This window comes from Chiloscyllium plagiosum, chromosome 6 (assembly GCF_004010195.1).
Source record: "Chiloscyllium plagiosum isolate BGI_BamShark_2017 chromosome 6, ASM401019v2, whole genome shotgun sequence".
NCBI classification, from domain to species: domain Eukaryota; kingdom Metazoa; phylum Chordata; class Chondrichthyes; order Orectolobiformes; family Hemiscylliidae; genus Chiloscyllium; species Chiloscyllium plagiosum.
In genome coordinates this window covers 17,535,564-17,553,115 of record NC_057715.1, presented here as the reverse complement: position 1 = coordinate 17,553,115, position 17,552 = coordinate 17,535,564, and the positions used below count along the sequence as shown (strand labels likewise).

The 17,552-nt window shown below is 41.1% G+C and overlaps 1 protein-coding gene across 14 annotated transcripts in view; it reads right to left on the bottom strand.

The window, feature by feature from the left end:
- Positions 1 to 17,552, bottom strand: part of dock9b (dedicator of cytokinesis 9b) — a 332,554-nt gene that overhangs the window by 99,587 nt on the left and 215,415 nt on the right. For all 14 annotated transcript variants that reach the window (XM_043691311.1, XM_043691316.1, XM_043691321.1 and 11 more), the window contains exons 19-27: positions 16,603 to 16,695; positions 12,734 to 12,857; positions 12,030 to 12,151; positions 9,975 to 10,061; positions 9,285 to 9,374; positions 5,155 to 5,270; positions 3,517 to 3,583; positions 1,823 to 1,948; positions 562 to 633 (exon numbers count right to left, since the gene is read on the bottom strand). In XM_043691311.1, coding sequence (XP_043547246.1) covers positions 562 to 633; positions 1,823 to 1,948; positions 3,517 to 3,583; positions 5,155 to 5,270; positions 9,285 to 9,374; positions 9,975 to 10,061; positions 12,030 to 12,151; positions 12,734 to 12,857; positions 16,603 to 16,695 — 897 coding nt within the window. The remainder of the gene's footprint in view (positions 1 to 561; positions 634 to 1,822; positions 1,949 to 3,516; positions 3,584 to 5,154; positions 5,271 to 9,284; positions 9,375 to 9,974; positions 10,062 to 12,029; positions 12,152 to 12,733; positions 12,858 to 16,602; positions 16,696 to 17,552) is intronic.

The following is a 17,552-nucleotide window of genomic DNA, read 5'->3' as shown; positions in this document are numbered from 1 at the left end:
GAGAGAGAGAGAGAGAGAGAGAGAGAGAATGAGGGAGAGAGAGAGAGAGAATGAGGGAGAGAGAGAGAGAGAGAATGAGGGAGAGAGAGAGAGAGAGAGAGAATGAGAGAGAGAGAGAGAGAGTGAGAGAGAGAGAGATAGAGAGAGACAGAGAGACAGATAGATAGAGAGAGATAGATAAAGAGAGAGAGAGATAGAGAGAGAGCGAGCGAGCGAGAGATTAAGGGAACAATTTCCGCAGCATGCAACCCAGGACAATGAAAGTGCAGCTGCCAGTGGTAGGGGATGAAATGTGGGGATACTGAAGAGGCTAAAATTGGAGCAACACAGAAGCTTTGGAAGATTGTAAGGCTGCAGGATGATACAGGCATTGTGAGGGTGAGGCACAAGAGGTAACAGACTGCAATCATGAGATTTTGAACAGTGCAAGTGCAGTTCTGGATGAATTTGATTTTAAGGAGCCTAGATAATCAGTTAACAACATTCATTTTAACTTTAAGTATTGACACGGCTTATAGAAACATTCTCCAACACATTAGTAACTAACGGATGGATGCTCACCTTCAGTTTGCTGGTTTCTGTAAGATGTTGGGCCATTGATTTGATCAGTGCCTCCAGGAAAAACCAAGAATACTGAAGGCAAAGAAAACCTTTTCTTAGTATAAAAGGACACAATCTGAAATATGCATTAAACAAGTGAGGAAACTGCACATGCAAAGACAATCAAAACACAACTGCTCTGTCAGAGATGAGACAGTGTGCTCGTGTTATTATCCACCCATATTTATCAAAATATCCCATGTCTGTGAACATGCTCTCCTCATTTTTAAATTGAGTCACATGGACAATCCCAACGAAATCACTTCATCTTTCAATGTGCACATTCATTGTGCAGCTTGACACTCTTTGGTTGTTTTATCACATTTATAGCATAGAAGCAGTCCCTTCAGCCCAAAAGGTCCATGCTAGTTTTTAATGATCCACAAGAGCCTCAACCACTCTTCTTCATTTCCACCTATCAACGTCTCCTTTATCTTTCATTTATCCTCCTGTTGAATCAATCTCTGTAATTCACCTCAACTAATCCCTGTGGTAGCCATTTTCAATTTCACCATGCACTGTGGAAAAATATTTTGTCAAGCTGATCCAATTTAAAGATCCCATTCCTGTAATGATCACACAGTATTTTATAACACAGGAACAGACCCTTCAGCCCATCCAGTCTATGTTGGAATCTATGTTCTATATGAGCTTCCTCCCACCCTTCCTTGTCTCACTCTATCAGCAAACAGCAGGAGCAGGAACAAACCATTTGTATTCAAATTGAATTGACTTAGCTTTATTATCATATGTACTCACATAAGTAGTGAAAGGCTTACAAGTCTCAACGTACGGTGTCATCTTAGATACAAAAGGTACAGATTCTTGAGTACAAATACTTAGGGAAATATATAGAAAAATAAAGTCCTTCCACAATAGCATAATAAAGAAAAAAAAGTTTAAAAACAGAAGAGAATTTAAATCAATGTCTACTTAGTCCATTTGACAGCTGCAGGCCCGAGCCACAACTTCAGAACGTCCCAATTTAAGAGCTTTGGCAGGAACAAAACTGTTGCCAGAATCAGCAAGAATAATTTGGAAAAAGGAACAAGTTGCAGTGCTTTTTTAATTCAAAACCAATTTCACAAAATGATAACTAACATAAAACCGATTAAATAATCTGAGGACAGTTCCGGCTTGCTGAGACGGCTTTACACATTAAAACTTGCAAACCAGCTAAGAGATTTCTACAACATAGAAGAGGGATTTAACTTTAATCTACCTTGAGAAGCTTGTTACAGGTCAGAAAGTCGGCTGTTGTTTTGAGCAGAACAGTCATGGATTTCGTTAACTCCTCATGTACTGTCTTGCATTTGGAGGAATTGCAGGGTTCCGTTTTGAAGACAAACTGGGGGAACAAACAAAAAAGAGTTGAGAAGCAAGAAAGGACGCATTGGTACTTTTATGTATGTTAATCCTCTGAGCCAGTGATAAAACAAAGACTTGTGTTGACAGTAATGTAATTAGCCCTGAAATTTATGACTTACATCAAATCACTAAATCAATTAGAAATATAAAGTGGTGTCAAGCAAAGCTGAGAAAGGTTCGAAACACGGCATTCTCCACCAAACAAAATTAACATTGAAATTAATATTCACAGGAAAAAAAGGATTGAAAGACTTGCATTTTTAGCTATGTTTTAATGTTAAATGTCAGAATTTCTGACCTGTTTCTTAGTTGACATGCAAAGGCTACATTTGCTCTTGTTCATTCGAATATAGCAGTGTAGCTGATTTGGAATCAATACCATTGACTAGATAACACATTTGATAAACGTGAGGTTGAGTCATCTGTGGCACATGGTCAGGGTACAGTTCTGTCACTGGGAACTGAGTTCCAGTTTAAAAGGCATCAATATAAAAACCATTGATAACGGGATTAAAACTAGTCAGAATACTTAGTGACAAGGAACAGGAAGAGGCTCTACAACACCTCAAGCATAATTCTAATATTCAATTATATCATCTTCACTTTAACTATATTTAATCTATGATACTGTTTATCCATTAGCCAACTGAAATCCATCAATTCCTACAATTTGGAAGTTCAACCACCATCCCTTTCCTCACTCGATCCAAACTTTAATAGATTTTTGGGGAAAGAGAAATCCAGATTCTTACTTCACTTCGAATGGAAAGGAGGATTCTAATGTTATCCCTGAGTAGCCTGGCTCTAATGTTAAGATACTACCTCTTGTTGTGGAGCCCACCCCACCACAAGAGGAGACAGTCTCTTCAGACACTTCAATGATCTGAAATAATTCAATTAGGTTTTCTCCCATACTTGAGGGAATACCTGTCTAAAAACAGTCCATTAACAGGGGAATCAAAAACAGATTTGATTAATGTTTGGATCGTCAAACAAACCTTCAGCCAGCCAAACACCTCAGCACTCTGAGAAGTAGCCAATTAATACAGTGCCTGACTTCACAGCAAAACTCCCAGTGGCAAAACTTCATCCAGTTTAAAAGTCTTTGCAGCTTCCCACATTGAACCAGATTAGCTGCACGCTAATACACACCAGACCATTGTGGTTTGGCGATTTTCAGTTTGAAAATCCTCTGGCACCATGTCTGTTAACAAGCTCCTCAAGGATCTTAATGGGCTGTTAATTGGGGATGTGTGGAGTCTGCCCTCGTCTTGAAAACTGTGTCACTTCAGAAGACGCTAGGATCCAGTGAAGTCCCTAGAAACTCAAGTTTTAATCCAGACCTCTGCTTACCCTCTCCTGCAACTGAAAGTTTAGCCCTATTTTGGGACAAAGAAAAATTAACAACTTAACAATGCCTGTTAGCTCAATTATGGAGTAAAATTCAAAACATCAAAACCAAAAGAGGAAAGCAATTGTGTTGACATAACTAGCTGTTCCACTGCATTCACACATCAGTAACTGTGATGCTTGCTTCATCAGCTGTACCTTGATGTAGGATCGCAGGTAGTGCTCCAGTCCTTCATGACACTGCGAGACAATGTGTACAAGAACTCTAGGAAGAGAAATGATCAAAGATTAGCACAGAAACACGAGACTGACCAAAGCTCGAATATAAAAGCAAAATACTGTGTGAGCTGCAAACCTGAATTGAAAACAGAAGGCGTTGAAGATACTCAGCAGGTTAGGCAGCATGGAGGGAAAGAAACATTTATGAAGAAGAATTCTGCTTCTCTCTCCTTCGATGTTACCTGATCAGCTCAGTATTTCCTACATGGGTTGTCCTGTGAATTAGTGAAGACAGCTTTTAAAGTGTATACCATGTTGGAGAAGAGGAGAGAGTAAAAGATGAGTGGGACTGTGAGAAAGTGAGCATGCAAAAGATGGAATGAACTAGAATATTTGTGAAGCTACAACCAAAGAATGAAAGAGAGAGACTGACAAAAAAAACATGTTTGTTGGTACATACTCACTGGCTTAAAACTGAGGTCACTGTCTAACTTACATCTATCTCCCAGAAATAAAACGACATCCCCCCCTTTATCCACATCCACTTGAAATTCTGTACCATCATTTTAAGCACTCAATATAGACTGTTCATTTGCAAATGCAGAGCTAATATTGTATGAATCATTAGTATTTTTGTAGGACCAACTATTTATTATAAGAGGTTGGACAAAACAGTATTTAATAAATCCAAGCCAGATACATAGAATGCAATTAGACACAGATGCTTTCCGTGACTGTAAGTTTATAGAGAGAGCAACATATCAGATCTTTTTAATCAATCTGTTAAAATTTGTTATGGCACAACTCTGAGGTAGATGTAAATTGAACCCAAGACTATCTGGCCCAGAGGCAGTGACATTATCACTGCACTAGTCCTAAAACTGCCCTCGCTGAGGTTTGAACTCTCACCCTCAGTACTACGCATGCCTATACACTTATATAAATATTGTGAGCTGAACAATGACGCCACTAGAGTAACAAAAGCCTACTACCACTGGCATTCCCAGGCCTCTCCCATCCAACTACTGAGCAGGCTTGAGTCTGCTTAGCTTCCACTGATCATCTGTTTTCATACTAGCGTGGCCAAACGTGGGAGCTGCATTGCATGTTGCTGCCTCCCGGCTGCTGATTTGGTGACCCACAGGCTCTCTTCATAATTTTTGAAAAGATTTTTATTGAACCTATTTTCTTAATCAACCTGTTTAGAGATGTTATTACACACCTCTGGAGCAGGCGGAACCTGAACCCAGAACTTTCAGTCCAGGGGTAGGGACACTACTACTGCACCACAAGAACCCCCCATAAACCTGCCTTTACTCTGGCACAGCCCAGCTCAGATATAACATGTAAATCTCTCTCTATACACACTTCAAGTTCTTAATTAAATAAGGTCTTCCATCTGTGTGTCTTTAACAACATAGTTGACCTACTATTAATAAATAGCAGTTCTTCCAACTTGGCTTTCAAAGATGTTTTCAATCCAAAGCTGCATCTCAGTGATAATTATATTTTTATCACTAGCCTCTGCAAGATTTCATCAAATACATGGCTTACTTTCAAGAATTTTGAAGCAATATCTTTCAAAATAAACAAACAATACCTATATGTTTCAATTACCTTGTAACATTAACTGCGACATCCTCTTGTGTGGCCCTTGCAAGTACACGAAACAACTGGTTCAGGATTGTGGGCAGGAAGTTAATCATCACATGGCCTTCCATTGCATGTAAGCTCTGAAGAAGAAATATGTTGCAGAATACAGAGGCATTAATACTATCCTTCCCAGCGGCCTTGATACACGCTTATCAAACAGAGCCGTATATAACATATAAACTCCCCAAAATATCCAGTTCATACATAACCTTGTGTCCGGGATTATCTCATGGGGAAAAAGCCAGTTTTCCCTGGAACTCCCCATGGGTACATTATGTTTCGCAGGTTAAGGTGTTAAACAGAGGCCCTGCCTGCCATCTCAGAAGATCTCACATCCGCATTTAAAGAAGAGCAAGAGATCTACCCACGGTCCTCAAACAAAACTCAAGACAGTTTCTTCACATCAATGGTAACTTGCTAAATGCAAACTGGTTGCCATGTTACCTATATTCTGAATGAATTTATGTTAATAATGTTGTCCATTAGTTTAGGATCAATAATAAAAAACAAATAGATGACAAATGAATTGAATAGGTATTCTTTTCAGTCTTGATTATATTCCCTACAGTGTGGCCCTTCGGCCCAAACAGTCCACACCGACCCTCCGAAGAGTAACCCACCCAGGCCCATTTCCCTCCGACTAATGCACCCAACACTATGGGCAATTTAGCATGGCCAATTCACCTAACCTGCATATCTTAGGACTATGAGAGGAAACCAGAGCACCTGGAGGAAACCCACGCAGACACGGGGAGAATGTGCAAACTCCACACAATCAGTCTCCCAAGACTGGAACTGAACCCGGTACTGTGAGGCAGCAGTGCTAACCACTGAGCCACCTTGCCGCCCCAAGTCTTCACTATAGACAATGCAAGTAATCTCCCGGAAACAGCTGTACATCAGGAAATGGCAAGGAGAGAAGGACTTAAATAAAATTACATTCAATCGGGGAAGTGCTACTGAGCAAACGGTTGGAGCTGTGGGGTGACAAGATACTAGGACTTGATCAACTTAACTCTAGACTTGAAAAAATTGTGCCTAGTGAGATAATTTGATGCATTGCCTTTAATTTTCCAAAATTCCCTTGATTCAGGTTCCATTAGACTGGAAAATAGCAGATGTAATTCCTGTCCTCAAAAAGGTGGGGAGATAGAAAACAGGAAACTACAGCCCAGTTTGCTTAACATATGTCGAAATACTACATCAAAGGTTATTGTGAAAAATAAAAGTTCATGATGTAGAGGTTAATATATTATCATGAATAGGAGATTAACCAATGAACAGGAATAACTGGTTGCCTTCTGGATGGGAAGATGTCCTAAATGGTGTAACACAGGCATCAGCGCTGTAATCTCAACATTATATAAATGACTTCATTGAAGGGATGAAAGGCATGGTTCCCAAATTTGCTAATGTCCTAAAGCTGGGTAGGAAAGTCAGTTGTGAACCCAACAGAATGAGGCTGTAAAGAGATATAGGTAGTTTACATGAGTGGGTAAAGATCTGGCAAATGGAGTATAATGTGGTTGGAAGAATAAAAAAAAATCTAAACAGTGAAAGACTGTAGATCTCCAAGCCACACAGGAAACTGTATGCCAAAGGGCATGAATGGCAAGAGGTTTGTATGTATATGCAGCAATTAATTAGAAAAGCCAATAGAATGTTATCATTTATTTTAAGAAGAAATGAACACCAAAATCAGGGAGTTATGTTTCAGTTATACAGGGCACTGGTGAGACCACATCTGGAGTACTGTCGTGCAGTAGTAGCCTCCTTATTTAAGGAGGGTAAATGCTTCAGAAGCAGTTCAGATAAGCATGACTAGAATTACACCTGGAATGTGCGGCTTGCCTTATGGGGAAAGGTTGGATAGGCCAGGCTTCTATCCTGTGGAGTGTAGAAGAGTAAAAAGCAACTGATTGGAAATATATATGATCCCAAGGTACGTTGACCAGAGGGAAGTAGGAGAAAACATTTCATCTTGTGGGACAACCTAGAGCTTGGGATAATGGTTTCAAAAGAAGTGAGAGTTGAGGGGGAAATAAATTCTCTTTGGAGAGTCTTTAGAACTCTCTTCCTCAAAATGAAATGGAAGCAGACTGCTTGAATATATTTAAGGCAGAGGTAGACAGATTCCTAATAAGCGATGAGGGAAAGGTTGTTGGGAGTGTGGAATAATCAGATCAGTCATGACCTTTAATGAATGGCAGAGCAGGTTTCAGGAATGGAGTGGCTCACTCCTGCTCCCAAGTGGTATGATCATATTACAACATGTATCGTAGGGGCCCTCTTGTGGCACAGTGGCAGTGTCCTGACTGCTGGGTTCAAGTCCCACCTGCTCCAGAGGTGTGTAATAACATCACTGAACAGGTTGATTCGAAAAGAAAACAATACTACATGTACATTCGTGGTTGAGTTATTGACTATAGAATTCTTTAGGTTGCCCTAAGGTCTTGAAAGGAGTAATGTAAATAGGAGTCCTTCTCAACAAGAAGTTACGGCACTGCTATCTTAATTAATAAAACAAGAATACCTCTGCCTTACAGCACAGGGTTTAAGATGCATGCCCCTGCTATAGAAAGCAACCATTTCAGGTGATTGGAAAAAAACAGGGGAGAATGGAAAAAAATGGATACTTCTTTCAAAGGGTCAGCACAGGCTCATTGAGCCAGTAGCCTTGTGTTGAGTTTCATTGTAAAATATGTTTCTGTGGTATGTTTAAGGTTTGTTGTGTTTTGTAAATGCATTCATGGGTTGTGTTCATCATTACCTCGGCTAGCACTTATTGCCAGTCTCTAACAAGCCTCAAGAAGGCAGTGCTGAGTTGCTGTCAAATTACTGCAGTCCTTAGGGTTCTGTTACAGTCACGATGCTGTAAAGGAGAAAGTTCTAGGATTTTGACCCATGGACAATGAAGGAACAGCTATGTAGTTTCAAGTCAGGTCAGTGTGTGGCTTGGAAGTGAATTTGCATCTGCTGCCCTTGTCCCACTAGATGGTAGAAATCTCAGCTTTGGAATGCCCCATAAAGAACATTTTACAGATGGCATTCTCTGCTGCTACTCTGCCTCAGTGGTGAAGGGAGTGAATGTTGAAGGTGTTGGATGGGGTGCCAATCACTCCGGCTGTTTTATTCCGGATGGTATTGAGCTTCTTGAGAGGTGTTGGAGCTGCATCCAACCAGGCAACTGGGGAGTATACCATCACACTCCTGATGTGTACATTGTCGAAGGTGGAAAGTTTTAGGGAGTCAGGAGGGGAGTTATTCAGTGCTGCATGCCTAGCCTCTGACCTGCCCTTGTAGCTTTGTTTTTTGTTTGCTGGTGGGGAAGTGAATGAACATAAGGGAGAGAAATTTTACCTATAAATCACGAACACATCCTATGAAATAATAGTACAATTTAATAAGGCACACAGACAACATGAAACAGACATGAAAATTCTGAACGAAAAAGCATAGTCAACTGGCCAGAAGTTGAGTAAAAATGCCTCTTTAAACATCTTTCTTACAAAGACTAAAATTAACTATTCTGAACTCACATTTTATTAGTATTTGCTTCATACCTCCATTGTAGAATCAAATAGTTTAAATTCAGTATCTTCCAATGCAAGGTAAATGGACTTAACAAAAGGATTACATCAGATATAAGGCATAGAAAAAGCTATGCAGCCAACTAGTTCATGCCAGTGTCTATGCCCACTCAAGACTTCACTACCTGTCGTCATCTAAATCTATCTTAACCAAGAATTCCCATCTCCTTCCCTAAGCTTCCCCTTAAATGTATCTACACTGTTTGATTCAACTACTACCTGTGGTGATAGATTCCACATTCTCACTACTACCTGGATAATGAATTTCTTCTGAATTCCATATTGAATTCCTTGGTGATTATCTTGAATTGATGGCCTTTGGCTCTGTGACTCCCCATCAAAGGCAACAACCTCTCTGTATCTCTTCTATCCAAATCTTCCATCACTGTTAGATCAATCTGCAGCCTTCTTGTTTCACGAGAAAAGTCACCCAGTCTGTCCTGTTACACCTACCCAAAATTATCATTCTTATTGAAATCTGACCTGCAGGAGGTGAAAAATTACCTTGAGGAATTTGACAAGTTCCGTCCCTGAGGCCTGAGCTCCAGAGTCACATTTTTGACAATATTGGAAAAAATTGTTCAAGTGTTGGTCCTGGGAAACAAAGCCACGAGAAAAGTTATTACTGCAAGTTGTAAATGTTTCTATCAAAGAAGTCATGCATTCACCCAAACTACAGATACTAGACAGAAAAAGCAATATATTTTTCTTAAAGGTGAAATATTTAATAGATTTCTACGAGATGCATTATTTTATAAAAGGCAATATTTATTCCATATATAAGTATTAGAAAGAAAATTAATTCACAAATGAAACAATACAAAAATCATGTATCATTAACTTGTTAAACTGCGCCCCACAATCCTTGTACTAATTGTAATATGTTACTTAACCAAAACCTGTTATATTCATACACATATTTATGAAATCTTCCCTCAGTCTGCCCTGCTCCAAGGAGAACAATCACATTTCTCCAACCTAACTTGTAGCTAAAATCTCTCATCCCTGGAACCATTCTGATCAATCTATTCTGCACTCTCTTGTCAACCCTCACATTCCTGCTAAAGTGCAGTGACCAGAACTGGATATCATGCACCAATTGTGGCTTGAACATTTTCAAAAAATAAAAAAGTGAACCAAACTATGGAATAATTTCTAACTGTGAAGAATTGTAAGAAGACCGTCAACACTGACCTGAGTGTAGACTGTAGACACAAGATGCGTTGAGACTTTGAAAATATGCTTGGCTCCATCGACCCACTTGATTTCAGGGCCTGAATGCTACAAAGTGTAAAGATTCTGTTATCTGCAATGGAAACACAGGCTGGATTTTCCATTCTCAGCAATGGGTTTGAAGACGGGAACATGTAAAATCCAGCATGGTGCCCCCCTCCCAGTCTCATTTGTAATGGAGCTGAGGGAGGCACTGGGCAGTTCATTTACCCTTGGGCTGACTGATGCTCTTCAGTGGCCAATCCCTGGTCACCCAAAAGCCTCTCATTCTGCATTCACTGACAGAGGGAAGGGGAGACTCACTCTTTGTGGAAAGGCCTGGCTGAGTTGGGAGGCAATCCTTTGTGGTCCCCATGGCTCATCAGAGGCACCTTCAACAAGACGAGTTCATGCTTTTCATCGTTCCTTTGAATCGAGTCTAAACTAATTAACCCTGCTCCCTATGTTAAATTGTTGCAGGCTAGACTTTGTAATAGTGGACAGCCTCCCCACCACGATGCAAAAATCCAGCAAATGGAATTACTTGAGTTATAGTCAAAAGCCACGTTTTACACGCTTTCATCATAATCCCAGTTGGTCCCAGTGCTTGAATGCTCCCAAACAATAAGACAGGTTAGGTATCAGTTTTGGACAAGCTTAAATAACTAATTTTATAGATGGGAAGCAGTAAGGCCCTTTTAAGTGAGTAAAGGTTGCCAACTTCATCAGCAAATTGTCAAATTAATTTCCATAAATCTACTTTTTATGTGATTTGTCCCTAGAATATATGACAATAAAAACGGAAAGATTGGTGTTAATACCCAACTGATCCCTTCAGCCTTTTCAAGGTACCGGATATATGAAACAGTTCAATCTAGGTGACTCCAGGCCCTAACAACAGAATGTTGTTACAGACATTAAATGGCAAATTGGTCAATGCTGGTTTTTACGCTCCACATGACCCTCCTCCCAATCTTTTCATCACACCCTATAAATATCATCTGTCTATTCCTTTCTCCCTCATAGTTTATTGGAAAGCTGGATAAACAATTAACCGCAACCATTCCTTGTGGTACTGGGTTCCACATTCTTGCCACTCTCTGTGTAAAGAGGTATGTATTGAATTCCTTACTGGATCTAGTTGTCACGCTATTGCATAATCAAAGTTGCTAGTTTTCAAATCTGACAGTAAAACCTGACTTTTTCATCTCCACTTGCTTTGGAGCGATGCGCATTTTCAGCGCACGAGGTTTGTGTTTTATCACCGTTACTTCAACGTGCATTTTGCAAACAGACATCTACCGGTTCTCAATTGCGACCATTTGATGTGTATGGTATCTACAGGGTCGAGTGTGTGGTGCTGGAAAAGCATCCAAAGAAGGAGAATCAACGTTTCAAGCAAGAGCCTTTCATCAGGAATGCCCTACAGAGTGCAGGCTGTGTAGTGAATCCTAAAAAAAGACCTACAAAGACATCTGAAAGCACACCATTAACCCAATAAATATTCTCCATACTAACCAAGTAAATTTATGAAAAATAAGGGGAATGAACTCTTTTTATTGCACAGAATTTATAGCAGAGAAACAGGCTATTCATGCAACTGGCCTACACTATTACTTTCGCTTCACGAGACTCATTCCAATTTTCCTCATTACACTTTATCTGCAAAACCATCTATTCCTCTCAACTTATTTAAAGTTTTGCCTTTAAATATATCCACGTTATTCACAGCATCATCCCGACACATTTTAAATAATGTCAGAGCAGAGAGGTCACTCCTAAATTATTTTAATCTGTTCACACCTACTTGATCCCTCAAGGAGCAGAAAGGAACAGATCATTTGAATATTAAATATGTTAAAAAGGGAGCGATTAACAAATGTAGATGGTGTCAGACATGGATGTCACTGGATCAGTCAGGAACAGCCACTGTACTCCAATAACTACCACCCACATGCAGCAGAACCTGCTGACTGTGGCACTATACAAACTCATCAGTCATTCAAATGATGGCCAAAGGGGAGACACTGAGCTTACCTTCCCCATTCCCAGTTCCTGGTAACTGAGATAACCCAAAGGAAGATTCACTGAAACAGGTATCTGATTTTCATTGGTCACAACTCGACCGTCTTTCAGCAATGGTAGCCAGGCATAGCCAACTGCAGGGAAAGGAAACAATACTGTTAAAAGGTTTTGGCCTAAGATTACACCAGCATTTGGCAAGCCACTAATGGCAGATATTTATATCAGTGGTACTGTATCTAGGAGGGATCACCAACAGCACTGAAATCAGTTAGATTGCATTGGAATACAATCCTTTATTAACCCGAATATCAAGAGCTGATAAAGATTAAGAAAGGAGAAAGAAACCACACATCTCAAAATTAAGACACTGAATCTGACCCCTACATAAAGAGATTATTGCTGAAGTGACATTAAAAATATAGTGCAAAATATTGGAGAAACTAAGTAACTGTTCAATTTTGTGGTTAAAAAAAAACAATGACCAGCACAAGCAAAATTCTGCAGATGCAAGAAGTAAAGACAGAAAACATTAGAAATACTCAGTGGGTCAGGCAGCATTGGAGAAAACAAATATCACGTCCATGACCTTATATCAACACTCGGCTTCTCTAACCACAGATGCTTCCTGACCACCTGCGTATAAACGAAAGACTTTCTTCTCAAACATAACGCCGTGTGCTCAACTCTTTTTACTTGAAACAAAATGATCTGAGAACCTTGTGATTCAATGGTTTCCCGCTTCTTGGTGGTGCCTTTGCTCGAGTTGTCACAACTGACGTGGTAGAACGTGAACAACAAGTGGTGCTTCTCGTGTAGCTGGGTCGGCAACTCCACTTTAATCTGAGACGCAGATAAAACAGACCTCAGAGACAGACTTTTTATCGTCAAAAAGAAAGTTACATTGCTTTAGCTTCTCATCTTCCACTCGTCAGGACAAGTGCAAGAATGCCAAACATCATAGAGATGTACTGCATGGAAACAGACCCTTCAGTCCAACCTGTCCATGACGACCAGATATCTCAACCTTATCTAGTCCCACTTGCCAGCACCCAGCCCATATCCCTCCAAAACCCTTCATATTTATATACCATCCAGATGCCTTTTAAATGTTGCAATTGTACCAGCCTCCACCACTTCCTCTGGCAGCTCATTCCATACACGTACCACCCTCTGTGTGAAAAAGTTGCCCCTTAGGGCTCTTTTATATCTTTCCCCTAAACCTATGCCCTCTAGTTCTGGACTCCCCACCCTAGGGAAAAGACTTTGTCTATTTATCCTATCTATGCCCCTCATGATTTTATAAACCTCTATAAGGTCACCCCTCAACCTCTGATGCTCCAGGAACAACAGCCCCAGCCTGTTCAGCCTCTCCCTATATCTCAAATCCTCCAACCCTGGCAACATCCTTGTAAATCTTTCACAATCACAGCTTATACTGCAGGAGAACAAAGGTGCTGATTTGTTGAAAAATCTACTTTAATTGGGTGGCATGGTGGCCCAGTGGCTAGCACTACTGCCTCACAGTGCCAGGGACCCAGGTTCGATTCCCACCCAGGTCAACTGCCTCTGTGGAGTTTGTACATTCTCCCCACGTCTGTGTGTTTCCTCTGGTGCTCCGGTTTCCTCCCACAGTCCAAAGATGTGCAGGTTAGGTGAACTGGCCATGCTAAATTGCCCATAGTGTTCAGGGATGTGTAGGTTAAGTATATTAGTCATGGATGAATATCGGGTAGGGGGAATGGATCTGGGTGGGTTACTCCGGATGGTTAGCGTAGACTCATTGGGCCGAAGGGCCTGTTTCCATGCTGTAGGGATTCTAATTGATCACGATGTTAACATGGAGAAAGCAGCAAGAATGACAACTTTTCCAAGTCTGCAGGGGAAGGAGATGGGGAAGAAGACATGGAAAGCAATAGTGGGGAAAAGAGGTAGTGGGAGCAGTCTAGGACCAGAAGGCATAATCTCAGAATAAGGGGTCACCCAGTTAGGACAGAGATGAGGAGTGGTGCTAGTGCCAGGGGTGGGAACCAGAGCTCTAGATCAGCATGCGAAGTGATTGAGGAGAAGTTAGATGTTAATGCACACAGGTCTAACAGGAAGGACATCCAGGAGCAGGTTAATGAACACAGCAGCACTAGCAGTCTGAAGTGCATTTATTAAAATGCTGTGAGTTTTGGATTAGATTAGATTCCCTACAGTGTGGAAACAGGACATTTTGCCCAACAAGTCCACAATGACCCTCCGAAGAGAAACCCACACAGACCCATTCCCCTACCCTACATTTACCCCTGACTAATGCACCTGACACTATGGACAATTTAGCATGGCCAATTCGCCTAACCTGCACAGTTTTGGAGTGTGGGAGGAAGCCGGAGCACCCGGAGGAAACCCACGCAGACACAGGGAGAACGTGCAAATTCCACACAGACAGTCACCCAAGGGTGGAATTGAACCCGGCTCCCTGGCGCTGTGAGGCAGTAGTACTAACCACTGAGCCACTGTGCCGCCCTGAGTCAGGTAAAGCAGAATGAGCTCAGAGCCTAGAATAGTACATGGAACTACGATGTTGTAGCCACACAGAAACTTAGCTGAGAGAAGGGCAGGACCTGTAGCTCAATGTTCCAGAGCTTAGGCCTTTCAAGTGAGGTAGGGAGGGATGTAACAAGGGAGGGGGTTTTGCACTACTGATTAAGAATAGCCAATGTTGTTCCTTTGATTAAGAACAACAAAAGGGATTATCCTGGAAATTATAGACCAATGAGACTTACGTCAGTGGTAGAGAAACTATTTGAGAAGATTTGTAGTGACAGGATTCACTCACATTTGGAGAAGCATGGACTAATGAGAGATAGTCAACATGGCTTGTGGAGGGGAGGTCTTGTTCCACAAACTTGGGTTTTTTGAGGAAGTGATGATTAATGAGGACAGGGCACTGGATGTTGTCTATATAGACTTTACTAAAGCATTTGAGAAGGTCTGTCATGGCAGGCTGGTCCAGAAGATTAAGTCACATGGGATCCAGGGTGAGTTGTCCAGTTGGATATAAAATTGGCTTGGTCATAGAAGGAAGAGGGTATTTGTGGAGAGGTGTTTTTCTGACTGGACCAGTGGTATTACACAAGGATCAGTGCTGGGACCTGTGTTGTTTGTAATATATACATATATATCTAAATATAAATGGTTTTGATGAAAATGTAGACAAAGTTAAAAATCACACAACACCAAGTTATTGTCCAACAGGTTTACATCACCTGATGTTGTGTGATTTTTAAACTTTGTCCACCCCAGTCCAACATCAGCTCCTCCAAATGATGAAAATGTAGGTGGTCTTATTAGTAAGTTTGTAGGCAACACAAGAATTGGTGCCGTAACAGATAGTGAGGAAGGTCGTTAAAGGATACAGCAGGATATAGATTGGTTGGAAAGTTGGTAGAGAAATGGCAGATGGAGTTTAACGCAGACAAGTGTGAGGTGATGCATTTTAGAAGATCAAATGCAAGAGGAAAGTTTACAGTAAATGATAGGACCCTTAGGAGCATTAATATACAGTCCATAGTTCCTTGAAAATGACAACACAAGTGGTTAAGGTGATAAAGAAGGTGTATGGTTTGCTTGTCTTCAATGGTCAGGATACTCATTAAAGTTTTCAAGTCATATTGTTGCTGCATAAACTTTAGTTCCACCACATTTGGAGCACGATGTGCAGTTCTGGTCACCACACCACAGGAAGGATATTGAGACTTTGGAGAAGGTGCAATAGAGGTTTACCAGAATGTTGCCCCTGATTTGGAGTCCATTAGCTACAAAGAGAGGTTGGACAAACTTGGATTGTTATTGTTGGAGCTTTGGAGGGTGACCTGATAGAAGTATATAAGATTATGAGAGGCGTGGATAGAGAGGACAGTCAGAGTCTGTTTCCCCAGGGTAAATGTCAAATACTAGGGTGCATAGGTTTAAGGTGAGAGGTGGAAAGTTTAAAGGAGATGTACTAGGAGGTTTCTGTTACACAGGGGATGATAGGCACCTGGAATATGCTGCCATGGGAGGTGGTAGAATCAGGCAGGTTAGCAAACTTTAAGATGCAATTAGACAGAAACATGAACAGGCTGGGAATAGAAATGATATGGGCCACGTGCAGACAGATGGTATTAGTTTAGAATGGCATTGTGGTCAGCACAGACAGTGGGCCGAAGGGCCGGTTTCTTTTCTATGTTCCCATGAAAGGTAGTGAGTCTGATTTTCTTTTACCACAGAGTACTGTACGGAATAAAAGGATTGTTCAGCAAGCACTATCATATCACAGAAACACATCTGGGAATAAATATTTTACTTTAGTTTTCACAACGGTAAGCTGATGGAATACTATCTGTACTTTGTCCATTCTGAATAGCCAAACGTCTAGCATCTAGTGATGAGAGCACAATGAGTAGCTTTCAAGGGCTCTCTTTCTTTCTTAAGAAATCTGTATAGAATCAGATTCTAAAATGTAAAGAAATTCATTAAAGCCTGAGTTCTAAAAATTAGCTTCACAACAGAACTGGAGAATTAACCCAGAATGCATTCCAATGTTGCGCCCCTTCTTTACCTCATCATAGAACTCTGGATTTTGATGGTGATGTAATACCACTGTGAAAGCATATTTCATAAACACAGGACTCCCAGGTCTCCCGTAGATACACTAGGAAGAGAAAGAAGAATCACACCAAATGAACTAGCATTAGTATATACTTGAACAAAATATCCACAATCAGTAGCATTTCTAGTTTGGCAGCTTGTCAACAGAAAATGGCCAAAATTAGCAAACATATTTAAAATTTCACCAAACCATATTTGCACCACACTTCAGACACAAACAGTTTTGCTCTCCTCATTACGATGTATTTATGAATAAGGATAATACTGGTCCTAAGGTGAAGCGCTAAATTGGGAAAGGCTAACTATAACACCATTACTGGTCAGTGCATTGATTATAGGAATTGGGAGGTCATGTTGCAGCTATACAGGACATTGGTCAGACAACTTTTGGAAAATTGCATGCAATTCTGGTCTCCCTGCTGTAGGAAAGATGCCATGAAACTTGAGAGGATTCAGAAAAGATTTAACAAAGATGTTGCCAGGGTTGGAGGGTTTGAGTTCTAGGGAGAGGCTGAATAGGCTGGGCCTATTTTGTCTGGAGCACTGGAGGCTGAAAGGTGACCTTATGGAGGTTTAAAATCAGGAGGGGTATGGATAGAGTAAATAGACAATGTCTATACCTCAAAGAGGAGTCCAAAATGAGAGGGCACAGGTTTAGGCTAAGAGGGGAAAGATTTAGAAGGGATCTAAGGGGCAACTTTTTCACGCAGAGGATTGTGGGTACACGGAATGAGCTGCCAGAGGAAGCAGTGGAGGTTGGTACAATAAGCGCCAAGACCAGCATGGAGTGTCCAGGTAGATGGGGTGTGTTAGAGGTGGGAAAAGGGGTCCTCGGAGGGTCTCCTTGAGGGGTGGGGGTGAGGGTGGGTGGGGGGGGGGGGTTCCCCTCCCCAGTCCCAA